Source organism: Caretta caretta, chromosome 2 (assembly GCF_965140235.1).
Source record: "Caretta caretta isolate rCarCar2 chromosome 2, rCarCar1.hap1, whole genome shotgun sequence".
NCBI classification, from domain to species: Eukaryota; Metazoa; Chordata; order Testudines; family Cheloniidae; genus Caretta; species Caretta caretta.
The window spans coordinates 262,335,668-262,361,910 of NC_134207.1; the positions used below are offsets into that span (position 1 = coordinate 262,335,668).

At 45.7% G+C, this 26,243-nt stretch overlaps 1 protein-coding gene across 5 annotated transcripts in view; it reads right to left on the reverse strand.

Moving 5' to 3' along the window:
- The window catches only part of OBSCN (obscurin, cytoskeletal calmodulin and titin-interacting RhoGEF), a 315,598-nt gene that overhangs the window by 9,863 nt on the left and 279,492 nt on the right, over window positions 1–26,243 (reverse strand). For all 5 annotated transcript variants that reach the window (XM_075126052.1, XM_075126054.1, XM_075126053.1 and 2 more), the window contains 8 exons: window positions 25,558–25,603; window positions 24,406–24,483; window positions 19,609–22,816; window positions 16,590–16,700; window positions 10,640–10,807; window positions 9,461–9,583; window positions 6,747–6,917; window positions 928–1,045 (listed from right to left, as the gene is read on the reverse strand). In XM_075126052.1, coding sequence (XP_074982153.1) covers window positions 928–1,045; window positions 6,747–6,917; window positions 9,461–9,583; window positions 10,640–10,807; window positions 16,590–16,700; window positions 19,609–22,816; window positions 24,406–24,483; window positions 25,558–25,603 — 4,023 coding nt within the window. The remainder of the gene's footprint in view (window positions 1–927; window positions 1,046–6,746; window positions 6,918–9,460; window positions 9,584–10,639; window positions 10,808–16,589; window positions 16,701–19,608; window positions 22,817–24,405; window positions 24,484–25,557; window positions 25,604–26,243) is intronic.

Here is a 26,243-nt window from a genome sequence, read left to right on the forward strand (position 1 = left end):
TATCACAAGCAGTGTCAGCATGGGCTAGCCGTGCCGAGTACAAACCTGCCTGAACTCTATGGGGACGTACTCAGCATGGCTGGCCCGTGCTGCTGCTCATGGCTGCCCTACTATTCTAGCGTGCCAGCTCGATGACAGCTAGCACCAGTACGTCTCAGTGAACTGGGACTCGTCCCCGAGCTCACAAGCGTAAAGGTAGCCTAAGAGAGAATCCTTTACCAGCCCAGAGGATAGCTGGGCTGTACATTATTGGGCTTCTTAGCAAGAATCCAGTGTTTAGACCCCACATTCTGATTCAGTGTCTTTTACCTTTTAGGACCCTGGCTAATTCCCAGATGTGAAATTCCTTGGGGATGGGCTAGTTCCTAAGTGTTGGAGGGGGGGCCTCTACAAGGTGATGGAGACTCTTGCCCGGAGTGAGTCCTGAGTGGCCCCATCTTCTCCTCCATCCCACCTCTTGGAAAGCCCCTCTCCTCTGCCACAGTGTGGGATACAGTAAGGACAATGAAATTCTGGGGGCCTATGGATCTGTTACAGTTGATGTCTGGCTATTGGATTTGAATTGCTATGAACCCCAGGCGCTCAATGGCAAGCTTTATCTACCTGGAAGGAGTGGGATCTGCCCTGGTTGGTGAGTACGTGTATGGAGTTAGTGAGAGACCTACACATGTCCATTTGAGCAGGGTCTGGCTCAGGATTCATTTAATGATGGCAATATCAAGTCAGACAAGAGGAGGGCAACCAAGCAATGCCCAGTATCCTGTGCTACTGGAGATGTTTTCATTAAAACAAAGTGGTAAATGGGCAGGTAACAGGTGGGTGGCTGGTAGGTTTATAAAAGTGACATTTCTGAGTTTTAGGGTCCAAACTGAAGCATTTTCCCCTGAACATTTGAGTGTTTTAACTGGGGGTTTCTGGCCTTTATACCTTTTGATCTCTGTCTGGAAGGCGTAGCTTTGCTGGGTTGGAAAAGGCTCTGCTGGTGCCATTATTTCACTCTCACCCTCTGTAGCAGCTGGGAACGTCTGCTTTGCAGATTGAAACGCTAGAGGGAAAGAGAGACATGGATGTATAAGAGAAAACAACACTAAGTTCAGTTCAAATCCTTGCTCTGTCATCCCTGGGTATCTTCTTGTCAATAGAGATGAAGACAGGCAGCTACCGTATTTCAGACGTCAGCAGGCACATTTGTGAAATGTCTCACAATAGAGGCACCAAATCACATTCTAGTGCAACGGTTCTCAAACTGTGGGTTGGGTCTAGGTTGGGCTTGCTGGAGCCCAGGGCTGAAACTGAAGCCCTGAGCCCCACCACCGAAGGACGAAGCCTGAGGGTTTCAGCCCTGCATGTTGGGACTCAGGTTACAGGCCCCCCACTTGGGACTGAAGCTCTTGGACTTCAGTTTTGTCCCCCCTCCACCGCCCGGGTCAGTGGGGCTGGGGTGGGCTCAGGCTTTGGTCCCCACTCCTGGGGTAGTGTAGTAATTTTTATTGTCAGAAGGGGGTCGCGGAACAATGAAGTTTGAGAACCCCTGTTGTAGTGCAAAGAAACACCTTCAGGACTGAACACAGGGTTACTGACACTGGAGCTGGAGGTATAATTTCCAGCTCGGGTGGACATTCACAGGTTAGCTCTGAACAAGCCAGCTGTCATAAATGTAAAGGGAAGGGTAGGCCCCTTTGAAATCCCTCCTGGCCAGGGGAAAGCTCCTCTCACCTGTAAAGGGTTAAGAAGCTAAAGGTAACCTCGCTGGCACCTGACCAAAATGACCAATGAGGAGACAAGATACTTTCAAAAGCTGGGAGGAGGGAGAGAAACAAAGGGTCTGTGTCTGTCTGTTGCTGGGTCTTGGCCGGGGATAGACCAGGAATGGAGTCTTAGAACTTTTAGTAAGTAATCTAGCTAGGTATGTGTTAGATTATGATTTCTTTAAATGGCTGAGAAAAGCATTGTGCTGAATAGAATAACTATTTCTGTCTGTGTATCTTTTTTGTAACTTAAGGTTTTGCCTAGAGGGGTTCTCTATGTTTTTGAATTTAATTACCCTGTAAGATATCTACCATCCTGATTTTACAGGGGGGATTTCTTTATTTCTATTTACTTCTATTTTTTATTAAAAGTCTTCTTGTAAAAAACTGAATGCTTTTTCATTGTTCTCAGATCCAAGGGTTTGGGTCTGTGGTCACCTATGCAAATTGGTGAGGCTTTTTATCCAACAGTTCCCAGGAAAGGGGGGGTGCAAGTGTTGGGAGGATTGTTCATTGTTCTTAAGATCCAAGGGTCTGGGTCTGTAGTCACCTAGGCAAATTGGTGAGGCTTTTTACCAAACCTTGTCCAGGAAGTGGGGTGCAAGGTTTTGGGAAGTATTTTGGGGGGAAAGACGCGTCCAAACAGCTCTTCCCCAGTAACCAGTATTAGTTTGGTGGTGGTAGCGGCCAGTCCAAGGATAACGGGTGTAATATTTTGTACCTTGGGGAAGTTTTGACCTAAGCTGGTAAAGATAAGCTTAGGAGGTTTTTCATGCAGGTCCCCACATCTGTACCCTAGAGTTCAGAGTGGGGGAGGAACCTTGACACCAGCGCACTAAATCAGCAATGTAGCTGCCATGACACAAGCCACCCCAAGTATGTACCTAGGTCTCTGACAGGATTGCACTCAGGGCAGCCAGCTCGTCATGCCGCTCATGGGCCTGCAGCTACACTTCTATGTTTAGCGTGCTAGCTCAATCAGAGCTAGCATGGGTAGGTCTACCTGAGCTGGAAATTCTACCTCCGGCCCCAGTGTAGACATGTCCCATTACGAGTTTCCTCTGGACTAGCCTATGACATAGACAGGTTAGAGGACCAGTGGATCTAATGGAAGAACTTGCTGCTCTGTCTCACTGCAAATGGCAAGCAATTAGTCTATATTAGCCTAGGCCACTGGTTTTCAACCTGCCACCTGGTCACAGCCCTCAATGAGATGGCAAGACATTGCCTGTGGACCGGTAACCTGCTTCTACTCCATGTTTCGTTTTATCAGCTGAAGCAGAATTTCTGCAGTCACTTGCCATTGGTTCTTCCTGCATATTCCTCTGGAATAGGAGCACCGTATGAAACATGATGGCACCTCCTTGGAAGCACTGTGTGTACTGGCATAAAGAAATTTGGATCGTGGCTCAGGAGAGATTGTGAGATCACAGTATAAAAACGGTTGAGAATTCCTGGCCTAAGGCAAGCATATAGGGCGAGGGTTGGTAAATTACATTGAGATGGGCAAGGCTATTTCTCTGGTGTAGTGGAATCCTTTCAATTGTCCTGGTGATGTCAAGGAATTATGATGTGATTGGAATAACAGAGACTTGGTGGGATAACTCACATGACTGGAGTACTGTCATGGATGGTTATAAACTGTTCAGGAAGGACAGGCAGGGCAGAAAAGGTGGGGGAGTAGCACTGTATGTAAGGGAGCAGTATGACTGCTCAGAGCTCTGGTACGAAACTGCAGAAAAACCTGTGTCTCTGGATTAAGTTTAGAAGTGTGAGCAACAAGAGTGATGTACTGGTGGGAGTCTGCTATAGACCACTGGACCAGGGGGATGAGGTGGATGAGGCTTTCTTCCGGCAGCTCGCAGAAGCTACTTGATCACACGCCCTGGTTCTCATGGGTGACTTTAATTTTCCTGATATCTGCTTGGAGAGCAATACAGCGGTGCACAGACAATCAAGGAAGTTTTTGGAAAGCGTAGGGGACAATTTCCTGGTGCAAGTGCTAGAGGAGCCAACTAGGGGGGGCGCTTTTCTTGACCTGTTGCTCACAAACCGGGAAGAATTAGTGGGGGAAGCAAAAGTGGATGGGAATCTGGGAGGCAGTGACCATGAGTTGGTTGAGTTCAGGATCCTGACACAGGGAAGAAAGGTAAGCAGCAGGATACGGACCCTGGACTTCAGGAAAGCAGACTTCGACTCCCTCAGGGAACGGATGGGTAGGATGCCCTGGGGGACTAACATGAAGGGGAAAGGAGTCCAGGAGAGCTGGCTGTATTTCAAGGAATCCCTGTTGAGGTTACAGGGACAAACCATCCCGATGTGTCGAAAGAATAGTAAATATGGCAGGCGACCAGCTTGGCTTAACGGTGAAATCCTAGCGGATCTTAAACATAAAAAAGAGGCTTACAAGAAGTGGAAGGTTGGACATATGACCAGGGAAGAGTATAAAAATATTGCTCGGGCATGTAGGAATGAAATCAGGAGGGCCAAATCGCACCTGGAGCTGCAGTTAGCGAGAGATGTCAAGAGTAACAAGAAGGGTTTCTTCAGGTATGTTGGCAACAAGAAGAAAGCCAAGGAAAGTGTGGGCCCCTTAATGAATGAGGGAGGCAACCTAGTGACAGAGGATGTGGAAAAAGCTAATGTACTCAATGCTCTTTTTGCCTCTGTCTTCACTAACAAGGTCAGCTCCCAGACTGCTGCACTGGGCATCACAACATGGGGAATAGATGGCCAGCCCTCTGTGGAGAAAGAGGTGGTTAGGGACTATTTAGAAAAGCTGGACGTGCACAAGTCCATGGGGCCGGACGAGTTGCATCCGAGAGTGCTAAAGGAATTGGCGGCTTGATTGCAGAGCCATTGGCCATTATCTTTGAAATCTCATGGCAAACGGGGGAAGTCCCGGATGACTGGAAAAAGGCTAATGTAGTGCCAATCTTTAAAAAAGGGAAGAAGGAGGATCCTGGGAACTACAGGCCAGTCAGCCTCACCTCAGTCCCTGGAAAAATCATGGAGCAGGTCCTCAAAGAATCAATCCTGAAGCACTTACATGAGAGGAAAGTGATCAGGAACAGTCAACATGGATTCACCAAGGGAAGGTCATGCCTGACTAATCTAATCGCCTTCTATGATGAGATAAGTGGTTCTGTGGATGAAGGGAAAGCAGTGGATGTATTGTTTCTTGACTTTAGCAAAGCTTTTGACACGGTCTCCCACAGTATTCTTGTCAGCAAGTTAAAGAAGTATGGGCTGGATGAATGCACTATAAGGTGGGTAGAAAGTTGGCTAGATTGTCGGGCTCAACAGGTAGTGATCAATGGCTCCATGTCTAGTTGGCAGCCGGTGTCAAGTGGAGTGCCCCAGGGCTCGGTCCTGGGGCCGGTTTTGTTCAATATCTTCATAAATGATCTGGAGGATGGTGTGGATTGCACGCTCAGCAAATTTGCGGATGATACTAAACTGGGAGGAGTGGTAGATACGCTAGAGGGCAGGGATAGGATACAGAGGGACCTAGACAAATTGGAGGATTGGGCCAAAAGAAATCTGATGAGGTTCAATAAGGATAAGTGCAGGGTCCTGCACTTAGGACGGAAGAACCCAATGCACAGCTGCAGACTAGGGACCGAATGGCTAGGCAGCAGTTCTGTGGAAAAGGACCTAGGGGTGACAGTGGACAAGAAGCTGGATATGAGTCAGCAGTGTGCCCTTGTTGCCAAGAAGGCCAATGGCATTTTGGGATGTATAAGTAGGGGCATAGCGAGCAGATCGAGGGACGTGATCGTTCCCCTCTATTCGACATTGGTGAGGCCTCATCTGGAGTACTGTGTCCAGTTTTGGGCCCCACACTACAAGAAGGATGTGGATAAATTGGAGAGAGTCCAGTGAAGGGCAACAAAAATGATTAGGGGTCTGGAACACATGACTTATGAGGAGAGGCTGAGGGAACTGGGATTGTTTAGTCTGCAGAAGAGAAGAATGAGGGGGGATTTGATAGCTGCTTTCAATTACCTGAGAGGTGGGTCCAGAGAGGATGGTTCTAGACTATTCTCAGTGGTAGAAGAGGACAGGACAAGGAGTAATGGTCTCAAGTTGCAGTGGGGGAGGTTTAGGTTGGATATTAGGAAAAACTTTTTCACTAGGAGGGTGGTGAAACACTGGAATGCGTTACCTAGGGAGGTGGTAGAATCTCCTTCCTTAGAAGTTTTTAAGGTCAGGCTTGACAAAGCCCTGGCTGGAATGATTTAATTGGGGATTGGTCCTGCTTTGAGCAGGGGGTTGCACTAGATGTCCTTCTGAGGTCCCTTCCAACCCGATATTCTATGATTCTATGATTCTATGAAACAGAATGCCAGATAGGCCATTATCTCAGTTCTCAGAGGGATGCCTTCAGCTGCTGGGAGAGTCCTTCTCATTTAATGGATTTCTTTAAAAATAAGCAACAATACAAACAAATCATTAAACTATAGAGAAAAACTATGGGATAAGTTTGACTCGCTAAGCAGAGAAATAGCCCAAAATGAACAAAGGGAATTTTACAGACGCAAACACCAATTCACATCAATGAACTACTGAGCTGTGTCTTGTAGACGGCACCAGGGCCATGGCATTTCAATGGACTTTTCACCACTTCCATAGGTGTACTATTAAGCCTACGCTTCACTCAACTGAAACACATTACTCTGATTCTGTTCCCTGGGGATCGCCCGAATTAAATGAGCATGCCGGAGCATTAAGTGATCTCACTTAAATGAGCATTAAGAGGTCTTTCCTGTACAAGTAATCTACAGTTTCAATCCCAAGATGCCAAGGCTAGGAGTTCTCACAACTCATCCTGCTGTCAGCTGAGGGACTATCTATGAACAACAGCACCTAGGATTCAAAACCCTAAAACACACTGGAAGCAATGGAGTTTCTCCAGGTTTATGCTTCACTTCCCCTGAGTGTACACACAAAGAAGGTACGATAGTGTAGATGTTCTACCACCACCCAATAGCTTACCTGTTTGGTCTTTTTCACCAATCTTTACTTTGGCCGACGGGCTGCTGTAAGGTCCCATTCCAGCTTTACTGATGCAGGCTGTCCGGAAAGCGTAAACCAAGCCCCTGGAGAGATTACTGGCATAGTAGCAGCAATCAGCCATGTCAGTAACAAGGGTCTTCCATTCACCATCTTGGCCAAGCAAAGAGAGACACAGGTTAGCACTTGTTCTAGGGATTATCGGGTGTCTTTTGTGCCACCAATTACTGCTGTTCTGGGAGTGCAGAAAATTGGTGGCATATTTAAACGAACCAGCTGGGGCTGAAATTATAACCTCACGTTGCCTTGTCATGTTTGTAGTGATCTCATATTTTCACTTCTGAAGCCAGGTATTTTATATTAGAGCCATGCAATGCTCATTGCAGGGGGTGGCTGTGAATGCGTTTGTAGTTTCAGTTCATGTAATTTCATACCTATCCTCCCTGAGCTCCACTTTGAGATTTGAGGTTCAAACATGAACCCCAAACTCAAAGCAAAACCCTGCTCAAAAAACCGCTGTATTTTACTTAGCTTCATGATGAAAGCAAGCAAAACTGAAAACATCGCACAACTATAATTAAGAACCATAAATAAATCCCCAGAATAATTTAAACCTGGGCCCTAGATCACTCAAGGTTTGTTAGGTTGGATATTAGGAAAAACTTTTTCACTAGGAGGGTGGTGAAACACTGGAATGCGTTACCTAGGGAGGTGGTGGAATCTCCTTCCTTAGAGGTTTTTAAGGTCAGGCTTGACAAAGCCCTGGCTGGGATGATTTAACTGGGAATTGGTCCTCCTTTGAGCAGGGGGTTGGACTAGATGACCTCCTGAGGTCCCTTCCAACCCTGATATTCTATGATTCTAAGCTCAAATGACCTTTCAAGGACTCTAGTAAGGGTTTTAGATTTGTAATGGAATCCTGATCCAGATGAGTCTCATGTGATTCTGAGTTTTGTTGAGAACATTTCACATAACTCTACTTTTTATACATTCCGGTTTGCATACTGCAGTTACACATTGTGTTATATAGTATTGTTGTGTCAGCAGGGAAATGGATACACCACAGGCCCAGGGTTAGGGAACAACAGGAACAGATTTATTCAGGTATAAACCCTCATAGAGGAACAACTCCTTACCTAACTCATGACTATCCAGAATGAACTACATATGTATTCAGTGGTTCTCAAACCTATATGATTGCACCCTGCTTCTTTGTGTAGTAGTTTACACACACACCCCGCGACACAAGTACATATACTGATAAAAAAAATCAACATGCAACTCTCACTAAACATTAAAAACAGTAAGGCATTGATTCAAACAGAGCCATTTAAGTACATAGCAATGTAAATTTTAAGTGAGATACTGCTTACTGGCATCACATTCTTGTTACCAGTGTGATGGGTTTGCCTATTTTTTGGAGCACAGCAATTCCTATCCTGGGTTGGATGCTTGAAACAGCTCTCCAGAGATCCCCTTCTACCTTCAATTAAATGGGCACCCCGCGTGGTAGCAAACAGTGGCAATGACTTTGTGTAATGCTGTGCCAGCTTAACAGAAATCCGCCAGAATGCACAGCACCATCTAGAGTCCAATACACAGCATCATCCGAGGACCTGATATGATTCTGGCCGAATCAGCGTTGCTAGTTATTCATTGCTGTGGGCAAAATGTGTGCAGTATGTTCTTTTCCCCAAAAGTTTCTCATGCCCACCCCTCCCAGCAGAATACCTTCCATGCCCCCCAGTCTGAAAACCTCTGATATACACAGATCTAGAGGAAGGCACATAGGACAACTGGGCCCAACTACATTTGGGTGAAATTTTTCGGACAAAACTTTTTTCCTGACAAAAAGTGCTGAATGGTGACATCTAAATGTTTCATGAATTGATGTTGATTTTACTGAACTGTTTCAACTGAAAAGAAGCTAAAAAAATCAGAAAAGCTCAAAACATTTTATTTCAACATTTCAAAATCAAATCAGCTGACTTTTGTTCAAAACAATTTTGCCTTTCAAAATTTTATTTTGGCTATTTTTAAGCATTTTTAATTAAAAAAATGTTTTAAAATGGTCAAAATAAAACCTTTCCATTTAATTAATGCCAAAACAGTGTTTGACCTGAAATTAAATTAAATTTAGTTTACTCTACAATTCTCCCAAAATTTCAAAATTTTTTGCTTTGGGTTGACCCAAAATGATCTTTTCCCCCTGATTTTTTAGAATTGCCATGTAACCAAACATCCGTTAGTTGCACAGCTCTAGGCCCAATGTGGGTGACCTGTAGGTGCTACTGCAAGGTAAATATTTAATATTATTAGTAATAATAAAAGGAACTCAGAGAGGTCAGGCGCTAAAGGCTCTGATCCAAGGCCAGCTGAAGTAAATGGAAAGATTCCCAGTGACTTCAGTGGGCTTTGCATCAGGCTCTGAATGAGTCAGGCAACCCAAATAATATATGACTAAAGGTATAATTATCTCTGAATCAAGGAGACTGTCATTGCACAGATCTTGTACAGGATACTGATGGGAAACTACGTTCTTTGGCACATGGACTGTCTTTTTATTCTGTTTGTACAGCACCTAGTACAATGAGGCCTTGATCCATGACTGGGGCTCCTTGGCACTATGATACTACTACGACTGGACAATCATGATAACAATAATGAGAAGTGGAGACTATCTAGTTCTGCTTTACCTTCGCTCTTGCACTGTACAGTATACGTAACCACGGTGTTAGATTCCACAGGTTTCCAGACCACTTGCACTCCATCCTCATATACCTCCACAATATCAGGGGCGGGGGGACTAGCCAGAACTTCTGTGAGGGAGGCACAGAAAATTAAGGGTGTCATAGACAATAGACAGACATGAAGGCCTAGACCCCTCTTCCTCTAACAGATGAGTAATTTTACAGTTGTAGATTTTCTTCCATTCCAAACAGCTGATCCCTTTTGGAATGGTAAACTTGGATTTAGGATTTGGATTTAGGATTTCAAACCTATCAAAAACTTGAAAGTTGGATTCAAACTAGAGTGTTATTGACTTTCCATTCCACTTAGGAGAGACTCTGAAAAAAGGAGCAGAGAGAAAGAACTCAAGGCAAACTGCAGCAAGCATGGCGGAAACAAACACATATATAAATTCCTCTGTATAAGGAGCAGAGATAGGGAGGAGAGAAAAATTCCATGGAAAATATAAACACAATCTGTCAGATGCATGCTTGGTGTAAACTCCATTAACTTCAACAGACTTACATCATGGAAGAATCTGACTCAGTATATACAATGAATACAAGCTATGCATTTGCACCAACCTAGTTCTGGGAGATAGGTGAATTCTTCGTAGGTAAAAACATATTTTGGTTGTTTTCTAAAACAAAATAATCTTTGAAAAACCCAGGAGTTTGAAAAGGTATGCAATTTGAACTAGTTTTGTGAACATCAGTTTACTAACCATCACATTCTATCAGATCCGCCTATCCTTACTTCTGAATGTCACTTGCTTTAGTTTTTATAATGATCTTACTTGCTAAAAAAAAATGGTATTTGTATTTCCAGCCTCTATGTTCCAAGGTCTTCCAGTTCCAACCATCTAAATTAAGGTTTCTACACTACGGTCAATGCGTCAGCTTTCACCAAGGCACCTTGAAGCATCTGTACTATTGGGGTGTTGAGGCTAAAGTGCAAACGGAGACGGATACGTCGCCTTTGCTGCCTTCCCATCTGGAACTTTCTCTGTGAGTTCCCAGAAAATGAAGTATCCCTCAGTGGAAGAAAATCTATTATGCAACATGTCTGCTAATTCTGGATATAATCCTCGAGTGAGAGCTGTACAAACCAGGCATCTACTTCCTTGAATTACTTCCAGCTCTTACCTGCCTTCCTTATTACACAGGAGGTGGATGCTGTACCCAGGGAGTTGCTGGCCGCACATGTGTAAATACCAAAATCCTCATCCATAACCACCAATATGGTTAAAAGCTGAAAGTTTTTGAGTGTGGCTGAGATCAGTATCCTACTGCTGCTGCGAATGGGCACCCCATCTGTAAGGCAGAAGGAATAAGTCCTTAAATTCTACTGAGATGGCTAAGCCCTGGTCTACACTAGGACTTTAGGTCGAATTTAGCAGCGTTAAATCGATGTAAACCTGCACAGTCCACACGATGAAGCCCTTTATTTCGACTTAAAGGGCTCTTAAAATCGATTTCTTTTCTCCACCCCTGACAAGTGGATTAGCGCTTAAATCGGCCTTGCCGGCTCGAATTTGGGGTACTGTGGACACAATTCGACGGTATTGGCCTCCGGGAGCTATCCCAGAGTGCTCCATTGTGACCGCTCTGGACAGCACTCTCAACTCAGATGCACTGGCCAGGTAGACAGGAAAAGAACCGCGAACTTTTGAATCTCATTTCCTGTTTGGCCAGCGTGGCAAGCTGCAGGTGACCATGCAGAGCTCATCAGCAGAGGTGACCATGATGGAGTCCCAGAATCACAAAAGAGCTCCAGCATGGACCGAACGGGAGGTACGGGATCTGATCGCTGTATGGGGAGAGGAATCCGTGCTATCAGAACTCCGATCCAGTTTTCGAAATGCCAAAACCTTTGTCAAAATCTCCCAGGGCATGAAGGACAGAGGACATAACAGGGACCTGAAGCAGTGCTGCGTGAAACTGAAGGAGCTGAGGCAAGCCTACCAGAAAACCAGAGAGGCGAACAGCTGCTCCAGGTCAGAGCCCCAAACATGCCACTTCTATGATGAGCTGCATGCCATTTTAGGGGGTTCAGCCACTACTACCCCAGCCGTGTTGTTCGACTCCTTCAATGGAGAAATCTGATGAGGTTCAATAAGGATAAGTGCAGGGTCCTGCACTTAGGACGGAAGAACCCAATGCACAGATACAGACTAGGGACCGAATGGCTAGGCAGCAGTTCTGCGGAAAAGGACCTAGGGGTGACAGTGGACGAGAAGCTGGATATGAGTCAGCAGTGTGCCCTTGTTGCCAAGAAGGCCAATGGCATTTTGGGATGTATAAGTAGGGGCATAGCGAGCAGATCGAGGGACGTGATCGTTCCCCTCTATTCGACATTGGTGAGGCCTCATCTGGAGTACTGTGTCCAGTTTTGGGCCCCACACTTCAAGAAGGATGTGGATAAATTGGAGAGAGTCCAGCGAAGGGCAACAAAAATGATTAGGGGTCTGGAACACATGAGTTATGAGGAGAGGCTGAGGGAGCTGGGATTGTTTAGCTTGCAGAAGAGAAGAATGAGGGGGGATTTGATAGCTGCTTTCAACTACCTGAAAGGGGGTTCCAAAGAGGATGGCTCTAGACTGTTCTCAATGGTAGCAGATGACAGAACGAGGAGTAATGGTCTCAAGTTGCAGCGGGGGAGGTTTAGATTGGATATTAGGAAAAACTTTTTCACTAAGAGGGTGGTGAAACACTGGAATGCGTTACCTAGGGAGGTGGTAGAATCTCCTTCCTTAGAGGTTTTTAAGGTCAGGCTTGACAAAGCCCTGGCTGGGATGATTTAACTGGGAATTGGTCCTGCTTCGAGCAGGGGGTTGGACTAGATGACCTTCTGGGGTCCCTTCCAACCCTTATATTCTATGATTCTATGAGATGGAGGCAATACGGAAGCAGGTTTTGGGGATGAAGAAGATGATGATGATGATGAGGTTGTAGATAGCTCACAGCAAGCAAGCGGAGAAACCGGTTTTCCCGACAGCCAGGAACTGTTTCTCACCCTGGACCTGGAGCCAGTACCCCCCGAACCCACCCAAGGCTGCCTCCTGGACCCAGCAGGCGGAGAAGGGACCTCCGGTGAGTGTATCTTTTAAAATACTATACATGGTTTAAAAGCAAGCATGTGAAAGGATTACTTTGCCCTGGCATTCGCGGCTCTCCTGGATATACTCCCAAAGCCTTTGCAAAAGGTTTCTGGGGAGGGCAGCCTTATTGCGTCCTTCATGGTAGGACACTTTACCACTCCAGGCCAGTAACACATACTTGGGAATCATTGTAGAACAAAGCATTGCAGTGTATGTTTGCTGGCGTTCAAACAACATCCGTTCTTTATCTCTCTGTGTTATCCTCAGGAGAGTGAGATATAATTCACGGTCACCTGGTTGAAATAGAGTGCTTTTCTTCAGGGGACACTCAGAGGAGCCCATTCCTGCTGGGCTGTTTGCCTGTGGCTAAACAGAAATGTTCCCCCCTGTTAGCCACAGGGACGGGGGAGGGTTGAGGGGGTAGCCACGCGGTGGGGGGAGGCAAAATGCGACCTTGTAACGAAAGCACATATGCTGTGTATGTCATGTTAACAGCAAGGTTTACCCTGAAAGAGTGTAGCCACTGTTTTATAAAATGTGTCTTTTTAAATACCGCTGTCCCTTTTTTTTTCTCCACCAGCTGCATGTGTTTCAATGATCACAGGATCTTCTCCTTCCCAGAGGCTAGTGAAGATCAGAAAGAAAAAAAAACGCACTCGAGATGAAATGTTCTCTGAGCTCATGCTGTCCTCCCACACTGACAGAGCACAGACGAATGCGTGGAGGCAAATAATGTCAGAGTGCAGGAAAGCACAAAATGACCGGGAGGAGAGGTGGCGGGCTGAAGAGAGTAAGTGGCGGGCTGAAGACAAGGCTGAAGCTCAAATGTGGCGGTAGCGTGATGAGAGGAGGCATGATTCAATGCTGAGGCTGCTGGAGGACCAAACCAGTATGCTCCAGTGTATGGTTGAGCTGCAGCAAAGGCAGCTGGAGCACAGACTGCCACTACAGCCCCTGTGTAACCAACCGCCCTCCTCCCCAAGTTCCATAGCCTCCACACCCAGACGCCCAAGAACGCGGTGGGGGGGCCACCGGCCAACCAGCCACTCCGCCACAGAGGATTGCCCAAAAAAAAGAAGGCTGGCATTCAATAAATTTTAAAGTTGTAAACTTTTAAAGTGCTGTGTGGCATTTTCCTTCCCTCCTCCACCACCCCTCCTGGGCTACCTTGGTAGTCATCCCCCTATTTGTGTGATGAATGAATAAAGAATGCATGAATGTGAAGCAACAATGACTTTATTGCCTCTGCAAGCGGTGATCGAAGGGAGGAGGGGAGAGTGGTTAGCTTACAGGGAAGTAGAGTGAACCAAGGAGCGGGGGTTTCATCAAGGAGAAACAAACAGAACTTTCACACCGTAGCCTGGCCAGTCATGAAACTGGTTTTCAAAGCTTCTCTGATGCGTACGGCGCCCTCCTGTGCTCTTCTAACCGCCCTGGTGTCTGGCTGCGCGTAACCAGCAGCCAGGTGATTTGCCTCAACCTCCCACCCCGCCATAAATGTCTCCCCCTTACTCTCACAGATATTGTGGAGCACACAGCAAGCAGTAATAACAGTGGGAATATTGGTTTTGCTGAGGTCTAAGCGAGTCAGTAAACTGCGCCAGCGCGCCTTTAAACGTCCAAATGCACATTCTACCACCATTCTGCACTTGCTCAGCCTGTAGTTGAACAGCTTCTGACTACTGTCCAGGCTGCCTGTGTACGGCTTCATGAGCCATGGCATTAAGGGGTAGGCTGGGTCCCCAAGGATACATATAGGCATTTCAACATCCCCAACAGTTATTTTCTGGTCTGGGAATAAAGTCCCTTCCTGCAGCTTTTGAAACAGACCAGAGTTCCTGAAGATGCGAGCGTCATGTACCTTTCCTGGCCATCCCACGTTGATGTTGGTGAAACGTCCCTTGTGATCCACCAGAGCTTGCAGCACTATCGAAAAGTACCCCTTGCGGTTTATGTACTCGGCGGCTTGGTGCTCCAGTGCCAAGATAGGGATATGGGTTCCGTCTATGGCCCCACCCCAGTTAGGGAATCCCATTGCAGCAAAGCCATCCACTATGACCTGCACATTTCCCAGGGTCACTACCCTTGATATCAGCAGATCTTTTATTGCATGGGCTACTTGCATCACAGCAGCCCCAACAGTAGATTTGCCCACTCCAAATTGATTCCCAACTGACCGGTAGCTGTCTGGCGTTGCAAGCTTCCACAGGGCTATCGCCACTCGCTTCTTGACTGTGAGGGCTGCTCTCATCTTGGTATTCATGCGCTTCAGGGCAGGGGAAAGCAAGTCACAAAGTTCCATGAAAGTGCCCTTACGCATGCGAAAGTTTCGCAGCCACTGGGAATCGTCCCAGACCTGCAACACTATGCAGTCCCACCAGCCTGTGCTTGTTTCCCGAGCCCAGAATCGGCGTTCCACAGCATGAACCTGCCCCATTAGCACCATGATGCATGCATTGGCAGGGCCCATGCTTTCAGAGAAATCTGTGTCCATGTCCTGATCACTCACGTGACCGCGCTGACGTCGCCTGCTCGCCCGGTTTCGCTTTGCCAGGTTCTGGTGCTGCATATACTGCTGGATAATGCGTGTGGTGTTCAATGTGCTCCTAATTGCCAAAGTGAGCTGAGCGGCCTCCATGCTTGCCTTGGTATGGCGTCCGCACAGAAAAAAGGCACGGAACGATTGTCTGCCATTGCTCTGACGGAGGGAGGGGCGACTGACGACACGGCTTACAGGGTTGGCTTCAGGGAGCTAAAATCAACAAAGGGGGTGGCTTTACATCAAGGAGTATTTCAGGCAGGACTTCACGGAGGGTTCCAATAAGAAATGGTGCACCTAAGTTATTGTTCTTATTGGAACAAGGAGGTTAGCCTGGCCTCTGATTGATACATGGCTAGATTTACCTCGCTGCACCTTCTCTGTAAGTGACTGCAGTGTGACCTAGAGGAATGAGTCCCCTAGACGGGGGAGGGGAGTACAAAACAAATCTGGTCTATTTCTTGTTTTGATCTACTCCATCTATCTTTTACATCTTTGGCTGGCAGCAGACGGTGCAGAAGGACTGCATGCCATCCACATCTCATGGCTGCTCGGCAGAAGATGGTACAGTACGACTGCTAGCGATCCTCATCTCTTGCCTGCCCGGCAGAAGATGGTACAGTACGACTGCTAGCAATCCGTATTGCCTGCCTGCTCACCATAAGACAGTTCAATAGGACTGACTGCAGGACTAAAGAGAATGACCTGGTCAAGTCACTCCAAATTTAGTCCCTGCGCCCATGTCTGCCCAGGCGCTCCCAGCTGACGTGGCCAGGAGCACCTCGGACATGATGATGATGGCTACCAGTCGTATTGTACTGTCTGCTTCCAGAAGGCAATGGGTTGCTGCTACTGTGTAGCAATGCCGTACCGCGTCTGCCAGCACCCAGGAGACATACGGTGACGGTTACCTGAGCGGGCTCCATGCTTGCCGTGGTATGGCGTCTGCACAGGTAACTCAGGAAAAAAGGCGCGAAACTATTGTCTGCCCTTGCTTTCATGGAGGGAGGGAGGGAGGGAACGGGGGCCTGATGATATGTACCCAGAACCACCCACGACAATGTTTTAGCCCCATCAGGCATTGGGATCTCAACCCAGAATTCCAATGGGCAGCGGAGACTGCGGGAACTGTGGGATAGCTACCCACAGTGCAATGCTCCGGAAGTCGACTCTAGCCTCAGTACTGTGGAAGCACTCCACCGAGTTAATGCACTTAATGCACTTAGAGCATTTTCTGTGGGGACACACACACTTGAATATATAAAACCGATTTCTAAAAAACCGACTTCTATAAATTCGACCTTATTCCGTAGTGTAGACATACCCTAAAAGTCGCTTCTTATCCACTCCCCTTAACCTTCTCCTGGAACTTAGAGTCTCAATCATCTTTATTGTGCTATAACTCCAGATCCTATCATTAAATTGTCCCAAGTCCTCAAATGAGAGTTTACATCACCTCTGAACCAGTCAATGTGCAGAGGGAAATGGGCAGACGTTTGGCAGGACAGAGTCACAGACTGCCCCAGGGCAACATCCTGATCCGTGAGCTCTTCTACAAAAGAAGGTGCTGAAAGAAAGAGGGAAAGCAGCATTTCAGATAGATTAAGACAATTACATATGTAAATCACAAGCAACATAACAGACAGCGTCTTTAATCAGACTAGCTTTCAAGGAGCGCCGATGGGAAAAAACAAACTTCTTTCACGCTCTTGTATGCATTATGCCATCCCTCCTCTTTTTAGGCCCCAGTGACCACATAGTAATGTGGCAGTTCAAAAAAAAAAAGTCCTGCACGTCATTCAATGTCTTTTCACGGTGTGCCGGCCCAGACCCTGGAAGGGAGATTACATTACAAGCAAGCTGCCTAGAGAAGACCCAATAACTTCAGAAGGTATCACAGATATAGTAGTGATATGCAGCATACTTTTTCTTTAGTAAGTGTAGCACTTGTAATCAGTTCAACAGTTCTTGGAAAGTATGTTAGTGCTTTGATAAGTGATGAGTGCTCTAGAAATTAGCTGATGATAGATAGAGAGATAGGCAGACTGACAGATACGGAAGCCCTCTCTTTAGCCAGTCAGCAGCTATACCATAGGCAGCAATGGAAAAGTTTCCTCCCTATAGCTTTGCCAAACGTCATATGTCTCAGGAGATAATTAATGTTAGCCTTCTGGCTAAACTAGAGGACAAGCTAAAAGAGCCAAGAAGGGCTACTGAAGGTCTGAATGTTCACAAAGTCCAGTGAAGGAAGTAGAAACTCTTACGACTGTGCTTATTTAAGTCCTGGATTTACCCCTACCCAGCTTGGAGGAACCTTCTGAGTGGCAGCTGGCCACCACCCTTGCCACTTCCAAAATACTGTGCAATTTAAAAGCTCCCAAACAATTGAGAGATGAAAAGGCAAATCAGGCCCCTTTGAAGTCCTTCTTTAGAAACATAACTTTTGTGGCATTTATGGTATCCTTGTCCTGCAGTCCACAACCAAACAAACCTTCCATTGGCTTCAATGGCAGTCTTGCCTGAGTAAGGAAAGCTGGATTTGGGCCTTCATTTGTAGACATATTCTACAAAAGGACATTTAACAGTAGATGCCATTTTGCTTTGAAATGTGTTCATCTAAAAAAGCCCTGGACACCATGGCAGTTATTTTTTCCACCAAAAACAATGATTTTGCATTTCAGGTCAAGAGCTATACTTTAAGCATCTGAAAACCGCACAAGGTGATGGAGTTGCTGCAAAGATGGAACAAAGAGAACTGCTGGAATTCCTGCTAGTGTGTGTAAATTACCAAGGTTTTCCTCTACACAATTCTTACAAATCTTGCAAGTTACATCTCTCTTAGCTTCTCAAATACTAGCCTGGTGCAATTATATTCCTCTGTGATATTTCACAATAAAACTAACTGCTAACTCATGCCATAAAGGTACCTTTCTCCCTTGTTTTGAGGCTTGATAATTTCATTGATTCTAAGGCCAGAACAGACCATTGTGATCATCTGATCTGACCTCCTGTATAACACAGGCCATAAGAACTTCTGCCAAAAAACTACTAGAGCAGATCTTTTAGAAAACATCCAATCTTGATTTAAAAAGTATAATGATTGAGAATCCATCATGACCCTTTGTATATTGTTCCAATGATTAATTACTCCCAATTTAAAAAATGTATACCTTATTTCCACTCTGAATTTGTCTAGCTTCAGCTTCCAGCCATTGAATCATGTTATCTCTCTCTCTTTGCTAGACTGAAGAGCCCATTTATTAAATATTTTTTCCCCATCAAGTCAGCCCTTAACCTCTTTGTTAAGCTAAATAGATTGAGTTCCTTGAGTCTATCGCTATAAAGAAAGTTTGCTAATCCTTTAACCATCCTTGTGGCTCTTCTCTGAACCCTCTCCAATTTATCAACACGCTGCTTGAATTGTGGGTACCAGAACTGGACACAGTGTTCCAGCACCAATCGCACCAGTGCCAAAGAGAGGTAAAATAACTGCTCTACTCCTACTCAAGATTTCCCTGCCTCTGCATCCTAGGATGGCATTAGCTCTCTTGGCCACAGCATTGAACTGGGAGCTCATGTTCTCAGAATTAAGGGAATGGATGGATGGATGAATGGATCAATGAAGTCCTGATTTTCTCTTTTAATACCCTGCAGCCCCATTTAGAGACTCTCTTTCTGGTATGTCACTTCCCTGCTTCTCAATGCCTATTTCAAAGAATTTAATAATAGAAGCCAGTCTACTAAATCAATGACATTTTAATTGCAGCATATAATTACTATTATCTGTGGTTCATGTGATTAGTTTAGCAGTAAAAATGCCATGAGTTTCTTATTAATGAATTGCCAGTTAATACCAAAAGTCATGGCAAGTTTAATAAAAGGCCCTGGGGCTAGGATGATATTAAGCTGTAGTAGGGCGGATGATCTGTGGCAGAAAGACACACTATATGGCACAACCTAGGTGCGGGAAAATTGAGCGTATAGACAGATTCTATTCTCCAGATTCTGGTCTCATTGATATAGGTATAAATCTGGAGCAATTCCACTGACTTCAGTGTAGTCACTCCAGATTGACATCAACTTCACTGAAGGTCAGAACTGTGCCCCATGTTTTACATTCAGGGCTAGAGAGAATACCAAATATTATACTGAAATAAAACACTTAGCCACAGAGGATGGAGGGAACTCCACTAGTCAGTACAGCCGGATCCTATTCCTATTGATGTTCCTGGGTGTTTTGCCACGGGGATCAGGATATGAAGGATTACCCCTCTAGGTAAGTGGAGCGGCTGATGTTATTTCATACTTAAACCTAGCTTAAAGCTTTTAAATTGCATCTGCACTTGATTATTGCACACAAGTCGAATGTATAAACTGATGAATATAAGAAGTGTGGAGGGGAATGAGGAGAGAGAAGGGGTAACAGAGCCCATGTATATTGTTAGGCCCATTTACACCCTCAATGAGATTTTTACCTTCCTTTTGCTCCGGTTCAGGGGCTGGCTTTCCTTTCAGGATTCTTGAAATATGGGCAACAGAAGCTTTTACTTTCTTCTTCAGAGTCTGCTCTACTGACTGCTCCATTGAGTGCGATCTGCCATAGAGTTTAAAGAGTCCTGATTTGCTGTGTGTGGAGTTTCTCTGCTTACCATCTGAGTCCTTTTGGAAACCATACATTGTCTGGGGTTCAGTTGTCACATAGGCCTCAGCTCCTTTTCCCATTGGTGGTTCGGAACCTTTCCCCAGCCTTCGAAGGGGTTGCCCGACATCTTCAGAAATGTCCAAAAGGTTTTGTCTGGTTTCCCCCGTCGTGGCATCTTGTGAGTTATCTGAAGGGGATTTAACGTCCTCCCGAATGCACAGTCTTTTATACTGATGCAAATGTCCTTTAGTCGCAGGAGGTAATTTAACCTTTTCGCCGAAGGGCATAAATCTTTTACCGATTGGTTTGGATGGGGGCTTCTTGACGTTCATAAATTCAAATGGAAAATATACAATATCGTAGAGATCTGATAGGTTCAAATATGCAGGCTCTACCTCAGAGATATCAAATTTTGAAGTCCCGCTGCCAGTGCTAGGCATCTCTTCTGAGAGGTCTTTAATCTTCACTAAGGAAACTTCAGAGTGTTTGTCAGGTTCCTGGCTATCGGAGATATGACTAGATCTTTTTCCAGAACCTGAATGATCAGACGGGGATATGCTTGCTTTGCTGGAACGAGTGCTTTTGATTGCTAAATCCCCTAGATGTTTACATTCATGAGAAGCCACCTTTCCCTCCTCAGTGACTACACTCAACAGAGCTGGCATACTCAACTTATCTTCCACTGCAGGAATTGGTGCAGCTGATTCTGTAAGATCAGCCTGGTAAATGCCCTCTTCTCTTTTACTCCATGGCACAAAATGAGTGGGATGTCTGGTGGCTGTATGGCCAGCTGGACCTTGGTAGAACATTTCCTTTGGAGGGGAGAAGTGCTTTTCACATCCCTCTTGAGTAGAAACGGACTCTGCCAAAACATTCATATCTTGAGACAGACAAACCATCTCTTCAACCAAGTCCTCCAGGACAGCAGACTCTGCCTTGCTGTAAACAGAAGGCTTCTGATGTGAGTGTTCCTGGCTTTCACCCTCGACAAGTGAAACAGGGGAAGTCTCTAGAATAGCTAGGCTTTCACTCTCTGAGTCTGCAGATTTCACCTCGCTGCAAACTGAAGGCTTCTGAGGTGACTGTTCCTGGCTGTCACTCTCATAGACTGGAAGCGGGGCAGTTTCTCGTTGTGGAATTGTGAGAATAAAAAGGCTTTCACCCCGTAGAACAGCAGACCCCACCTTAATGTGAACAGAAGGCGCCTGACAGGAATGTTCCTGCCTTTCACCCTCACAGTCTGAAACTGGGGCACTTTCTGGTGGCGGTGTTAGAATCATTGGATGTTTTCCCGCCAAAACAGTGGAGGCTGTGCCCAAGTAATCAGAAGGCTTCGGATGTAAGCATCCCTGGGTTTCACCCTGGCAGACTGAAAGTGGAGCAGTGTCTGGTTGTGGAGCTGTTAAAATACTTGGGCTTTCACCCTTACAAGCTGGAATTTGGGCAGTCTCTAGGAAAACTGGGCTTTCACCCTGTAGATCAGGAGACTCTGCAGCACTGTGAACAGAAGGCTTTGGCTGCTGATGTGCACATTCTCTTCTCTCACTCTCGTGGCCTGATATTGGGGCTCTCTCGGATTCGGGAACAATCAAAACGGAGCTTTCACCCTGCAGAAGTGTAAACTCTGCACCACTAGGCTTCAGTGTCAGCTTTAAATGCTCTTCACTTTCACATGTGTGAGCTGACACTGGGGCTGTGTCTGGCTGCTGAGCAGTTAGAATCAGGCTTTCACCTTCCAGAACAGCTGGCTCCACATCCATGTCAATGGAAGGTTTTGTCTTTTGATGTAAATGCCCCTCACTTTCACCCTGGTGGGCCGACACTGGGACCTTCTGTGATTGAACAGCTAGACCCGGGCATCCTTCATCACCACACTGTGCAGAAGGGACTGGCTGTTCTTCTGAACAATCCTTCCTAGCTTCCCTTGAGTCCTCCTCCATCAAATGCTCCTCAGGCCAAACCTTGCCAGAGTCAGTAGATATGTCATGCTGCTGAGCTAGTCCGGGATAACTCCCCTGTGACGTTAGATCACAGTCTTCTTCCAGAATGTCTTGCTCCTTGGCTAAACTTACGGCTCTTAGTCTGTAATCATCCAGGGAACGGCTTCTGCTGGACACCTGAAGGGTGTGACGTGACGGTTTCCTCGCAGTATCAAAGGAAGCCGATTTGGTCAGAGGGCCTGCCACACTTTCTCTGCTTTTTCCATATTCTTCATCACCAGACATTCCTTCTTCTTCTTCTTCCTCCTCCTCTTCTTTCAATTCAAACTGTTCTAGAAGGGGTTCCCGTAGACCACTCAAGGGTACCGTTAAATACCCTGCTTTCCTGAAGGCTCTTCTTGTTCTGTCAAGGTGCCTTCTGTAGTCTCTGCCTGGTGAGACAGGTAGACGTGTAGGAGCCTCAGACGCTTGGCTGTAGAATGTGCTTTTAATGACACTCTGTCTGGGGACACACAAGGGTGGTTTCTCCATTGCAGCTCCAGTCTTTACGATTTTGTCTTTGTCCGGTAATAATGTGTCTGTTTTTCCTTTTGGTGGTGCCAAGTCCGATGTATCTAAAGTGGCTGCCTTCACCAATGAAGGCTGTTCTGCATCACTCTCTTGGGACTGATCTTCTTTTTCATCTTTGATTTCTGAACTGACCACCTCTGCTTTCTGAGCAAAGGCACCTGCCATTAGTACTTTGCTTTCTGTAGGTGGCTTATCATCCAGCTCACTTTTCACTAAAGCGTATTTCCGTCTCATGGGTTTTACTGGCGGCACCAAGACCTTGGAACGTTTCTCTTCTGCCGCATAACTTGGAGGTTCTTGATACCTCGGTGAATCAAACACAGGCAAGTGCAGTTCTGGTGTAGAGCCAAAGTGCCCTCTCCTGGGGAAGGATGCGTTCTCATCATCTGAAGAGGAGCCAGGAGTAGTGGAAGAACTACTTTCTGCAACCAGGTGTCGGGAGATGCCTAGCGACGTGTTTTTGTGAGTTCTCTGTAGGATTTCTGGAATGGATCTCATTACCAGTATAGATTTATAGCACATGAGGGAACGCTGAAAACGGAAAAAAATACAACATAACCAAAAAGCAACCTAGTGATGAGAGTGGTGTAAATATACACGGCAAGAATTATGCTATATATCCTCAGAATTGTTAACACACATAAGAGCTGCACAGCATATTGGCATTATTTCTTTCTGTGCAATATGTTTTGACAGATTCATTTCTGGGCTGAACTCTCCTCTCATTCACTGACTTCAGTGGAGGTATTGCTAACTTACACCTGTGTGAGTGGAGAACCAGGCTGCTGATTGACATTTTCAAAGCAGTGCAGGGGATTTAGCCACAGGTCACTTATTTCTATTGTTTCACTGAGTTTCTTAATTAAACATACAAGGCCAGATCCTTAGGTAAAGTAAAATGGCATAATTCCACTGCAATCAGTAGCACTCCACTGACATACATCAGCAGAGAAGCTGGACCCCGGCGTGCTTCCTTATGTTATTATGTACTTCATTGTTTCTTTGGGAACGTTTTTGCTTCTGTATTGCTACTGATTGCAGGCCTTAAAATGAATAAAACATTTAAATAGATGTAAATACCCATATTCCACATGTGTTATATAATACAAAGGGATATGGGGGTATTCAAAACTACTAGGCCTGGCCCAAAGTTCAAAGACAGATTATCAGAGGTTTCCACTAATAATAATAAGCACTCACATAGTACTGTTCATCTACAAGGTGCTTTACACATATCAGCTAATGAGTTTATCACAACATACCCTTGAGATAGGCAGTGTTATTCAATTTGTGCAAATGGAACACGTGCGGCTGGGAGGCAAAGAACTTGTTCCTACTGACAGAATGAATCAGACTCAGAGAGGAGATCAGCAATCAGAAGTTCCTGAGTCCCAACCCCATCCTCAGACCAATCTTAAGAACACACTAAAATACAGGTATCCAAATTGTTGAGGTAAAATCCTGGCTCCAGCGAAATCAGTGGCAAAACTCCCATTGATGTTTATATGGGGATTTCACTCTTGGTCTTTAGTATTCTCAGCATTTTGTGCATCGAAGCACAAAGTCTTTTTGTAGATTACGAAACAAGTCATCTAATATTCAGAAGTCATTGGTGACCTCAGGCTAAGCTATTACCAGCAGGACAGTGGGGTGGGAGGAGGTATTGTTTCATGATCTCTGTGTGTATATAATATCTGCTGCAGTTTCTACGGTATGCATCCGATGAAGTGAGCTGTAGCTCACGAAAGCTCATGCTCAAATAAATTGGTTAGTCTCTAAGGTGCCACAAGTACTCCTTTTCTTTCTGCGAATACAGACTAACACGGCTGTTACTCTGAAACCTGTCTTTACTCAGTGTCCAGAAGGGGCTTCCCTCTTTCATTGCCCTGGGCTGGATCATGCCACAGAAGGCAAAACACTGGCGAGAGCTGGAAGACCTGTATTTTTTCAGCCTGGATATCTTATTTTTGCCACATCCACTGAACCTTTGCCCTTTGACCGTATTCCCTTCTCAGAGGCACACTGAGGAGACCTCTGCTGCACACCCTGCACTTGCGCTGCAGTCTTGAAAAGAAGAGACTTTTTAAAAAAAAGAGCAAAATAGACTGAGGACTGCTGACCTGCCACTTGCTTCGAGCCACAATGAACTTCAGCTGTTTTGTGTTAATAAAATGAGCCTCTTCTAGCGGGAGATTATGCTGCAAAAAAGAAGAATGAGGGAAAAAAGTGTTGGTCACAAAATCTCAATGACATTTTCAATGGCGTTTAAGATTTAGAAACACAGGTACATAGGACTAAAAGGGACCTCCAGGGTCTTCAAATCCAGTCCCCTGTTATTGTAGGAAACCCCTTCCTATCATCCTGGTCAGATTTCACTCTCCAGGGGACACAGCATATTTTAATTCAAGGAAAGGTCCAGTTGTTTAGCTGCAATGGGCCAAATCTTGAACTCCTTATTTAGTGTTGGCTCTATCTCTCATTGTGGACCAATAAGAAGACATCTTGAACAAATTTCCAATGAGACCAGAATCAGGCCCTCATCATATATATACAGACACAGAGTCAAGGACTGCAGGTCCCAAACCCAGGGTCACAGGGCGCTTAGGCGTCAGTAAGCGCCAACCTGCCACCCAGTGACCTATTAATGGTTGCCGGAACTACGAACTCAGCACTGACAGAGGAGTCCAGTGCTGGGATCTGACTGGTGGAACTCTAGGGGTCCCGACTCATTCCCTGCTTCTATTTAAACCAAGCAGAGGAAGAGGAAGTTGTCTGTGCAACTGGGTTTCCCCTACTTAGACTGCTTCAGTTATGCTACCTGCTCCTGCTGCCTAATCCTGATCTCCCAGTATACAACCCAGCCTGCCTCCTGACCCTCAACTCATGCTCCAACCACTAGGTCAGGTCGCCCATGTCCCAGTCATCACACATACACACACAAATGCACACACATACACACAATAATTCGATTCTTCATTCCTTTCAGCTTTTCTCCTTCATTAGGGGTTCCAGGCACCCAAATACGAATTTTAATTTCTCCTTCCGCAAAAGGGCATAATCTCCTCTCAGTGCAAATGTGTTTTGCCTATTAATGTTAAGGGGAGTTCTTTACATGTTTTGAAAAGAAAAGACCTGAATGACCATAAACCAAAACGCCGCTTATTTCTGCAGGATGGTTCCCCAGCATCTATATGTACAAAATAGCTTCTACAAGAGAAACACAGTTGCTAGCTGACTGGGAGAGAGACTGGGTAAAATCCAAACAAACTTACCAAGAACCAGTTGTGTGAGAGACATTCCAAAGCACTAGGCCTGGTTCTGATAATAGAAAAGATACACATTTCAGCTGTGATCATCAGCATGACAAACCCAAAGGGATGTAGCTTCCTTGAAGATCAAGTGCCACCCAGATTGCTCTCTAGCTAGGGCCTTAAGACATCTGAGCCTGGAAGTCACTTTAAACAATACCAGCAAGGTTCTACAGATTGCCCTTTACCAGGCAGGCTCTGTTATGGGGCAGTAAAGCCAACCAGAATGATCCTTTTTAAGCCAATTTTTTCTCCTAAACGGTAAAACACGTTTTCTCTTTTAATCTATAGTATATTTCCCAATGCTCAGACTTCTTGCAGGTCCCTCAAGTCAGGGACGATGGCAGTTACCACAGCATTCTGCAGGGCCTGCAGTGCCTTCCTTCATGATACCACAGGGGAAGACCAAGCTTCATGTCTCTACACTGCACCTGACTCGAGTCTCTGCAGTGCAGTCTTGACCAAAACAGAAATGACTGAAGTGTTTCTAATAAGGAAAGCTGCATTAGAGGTCACAGAAGGCACCTTTAACTGTGGGTTTGGCTTAGCCTTCCACATTGGTAGCTATTTGGGATAAGCCTAAATAGTGGAGGCACCAGCCATTCAGAGCAGAAAAAGAAGCTCCCAGTTTCTTGCCTTCTCCCATGCTT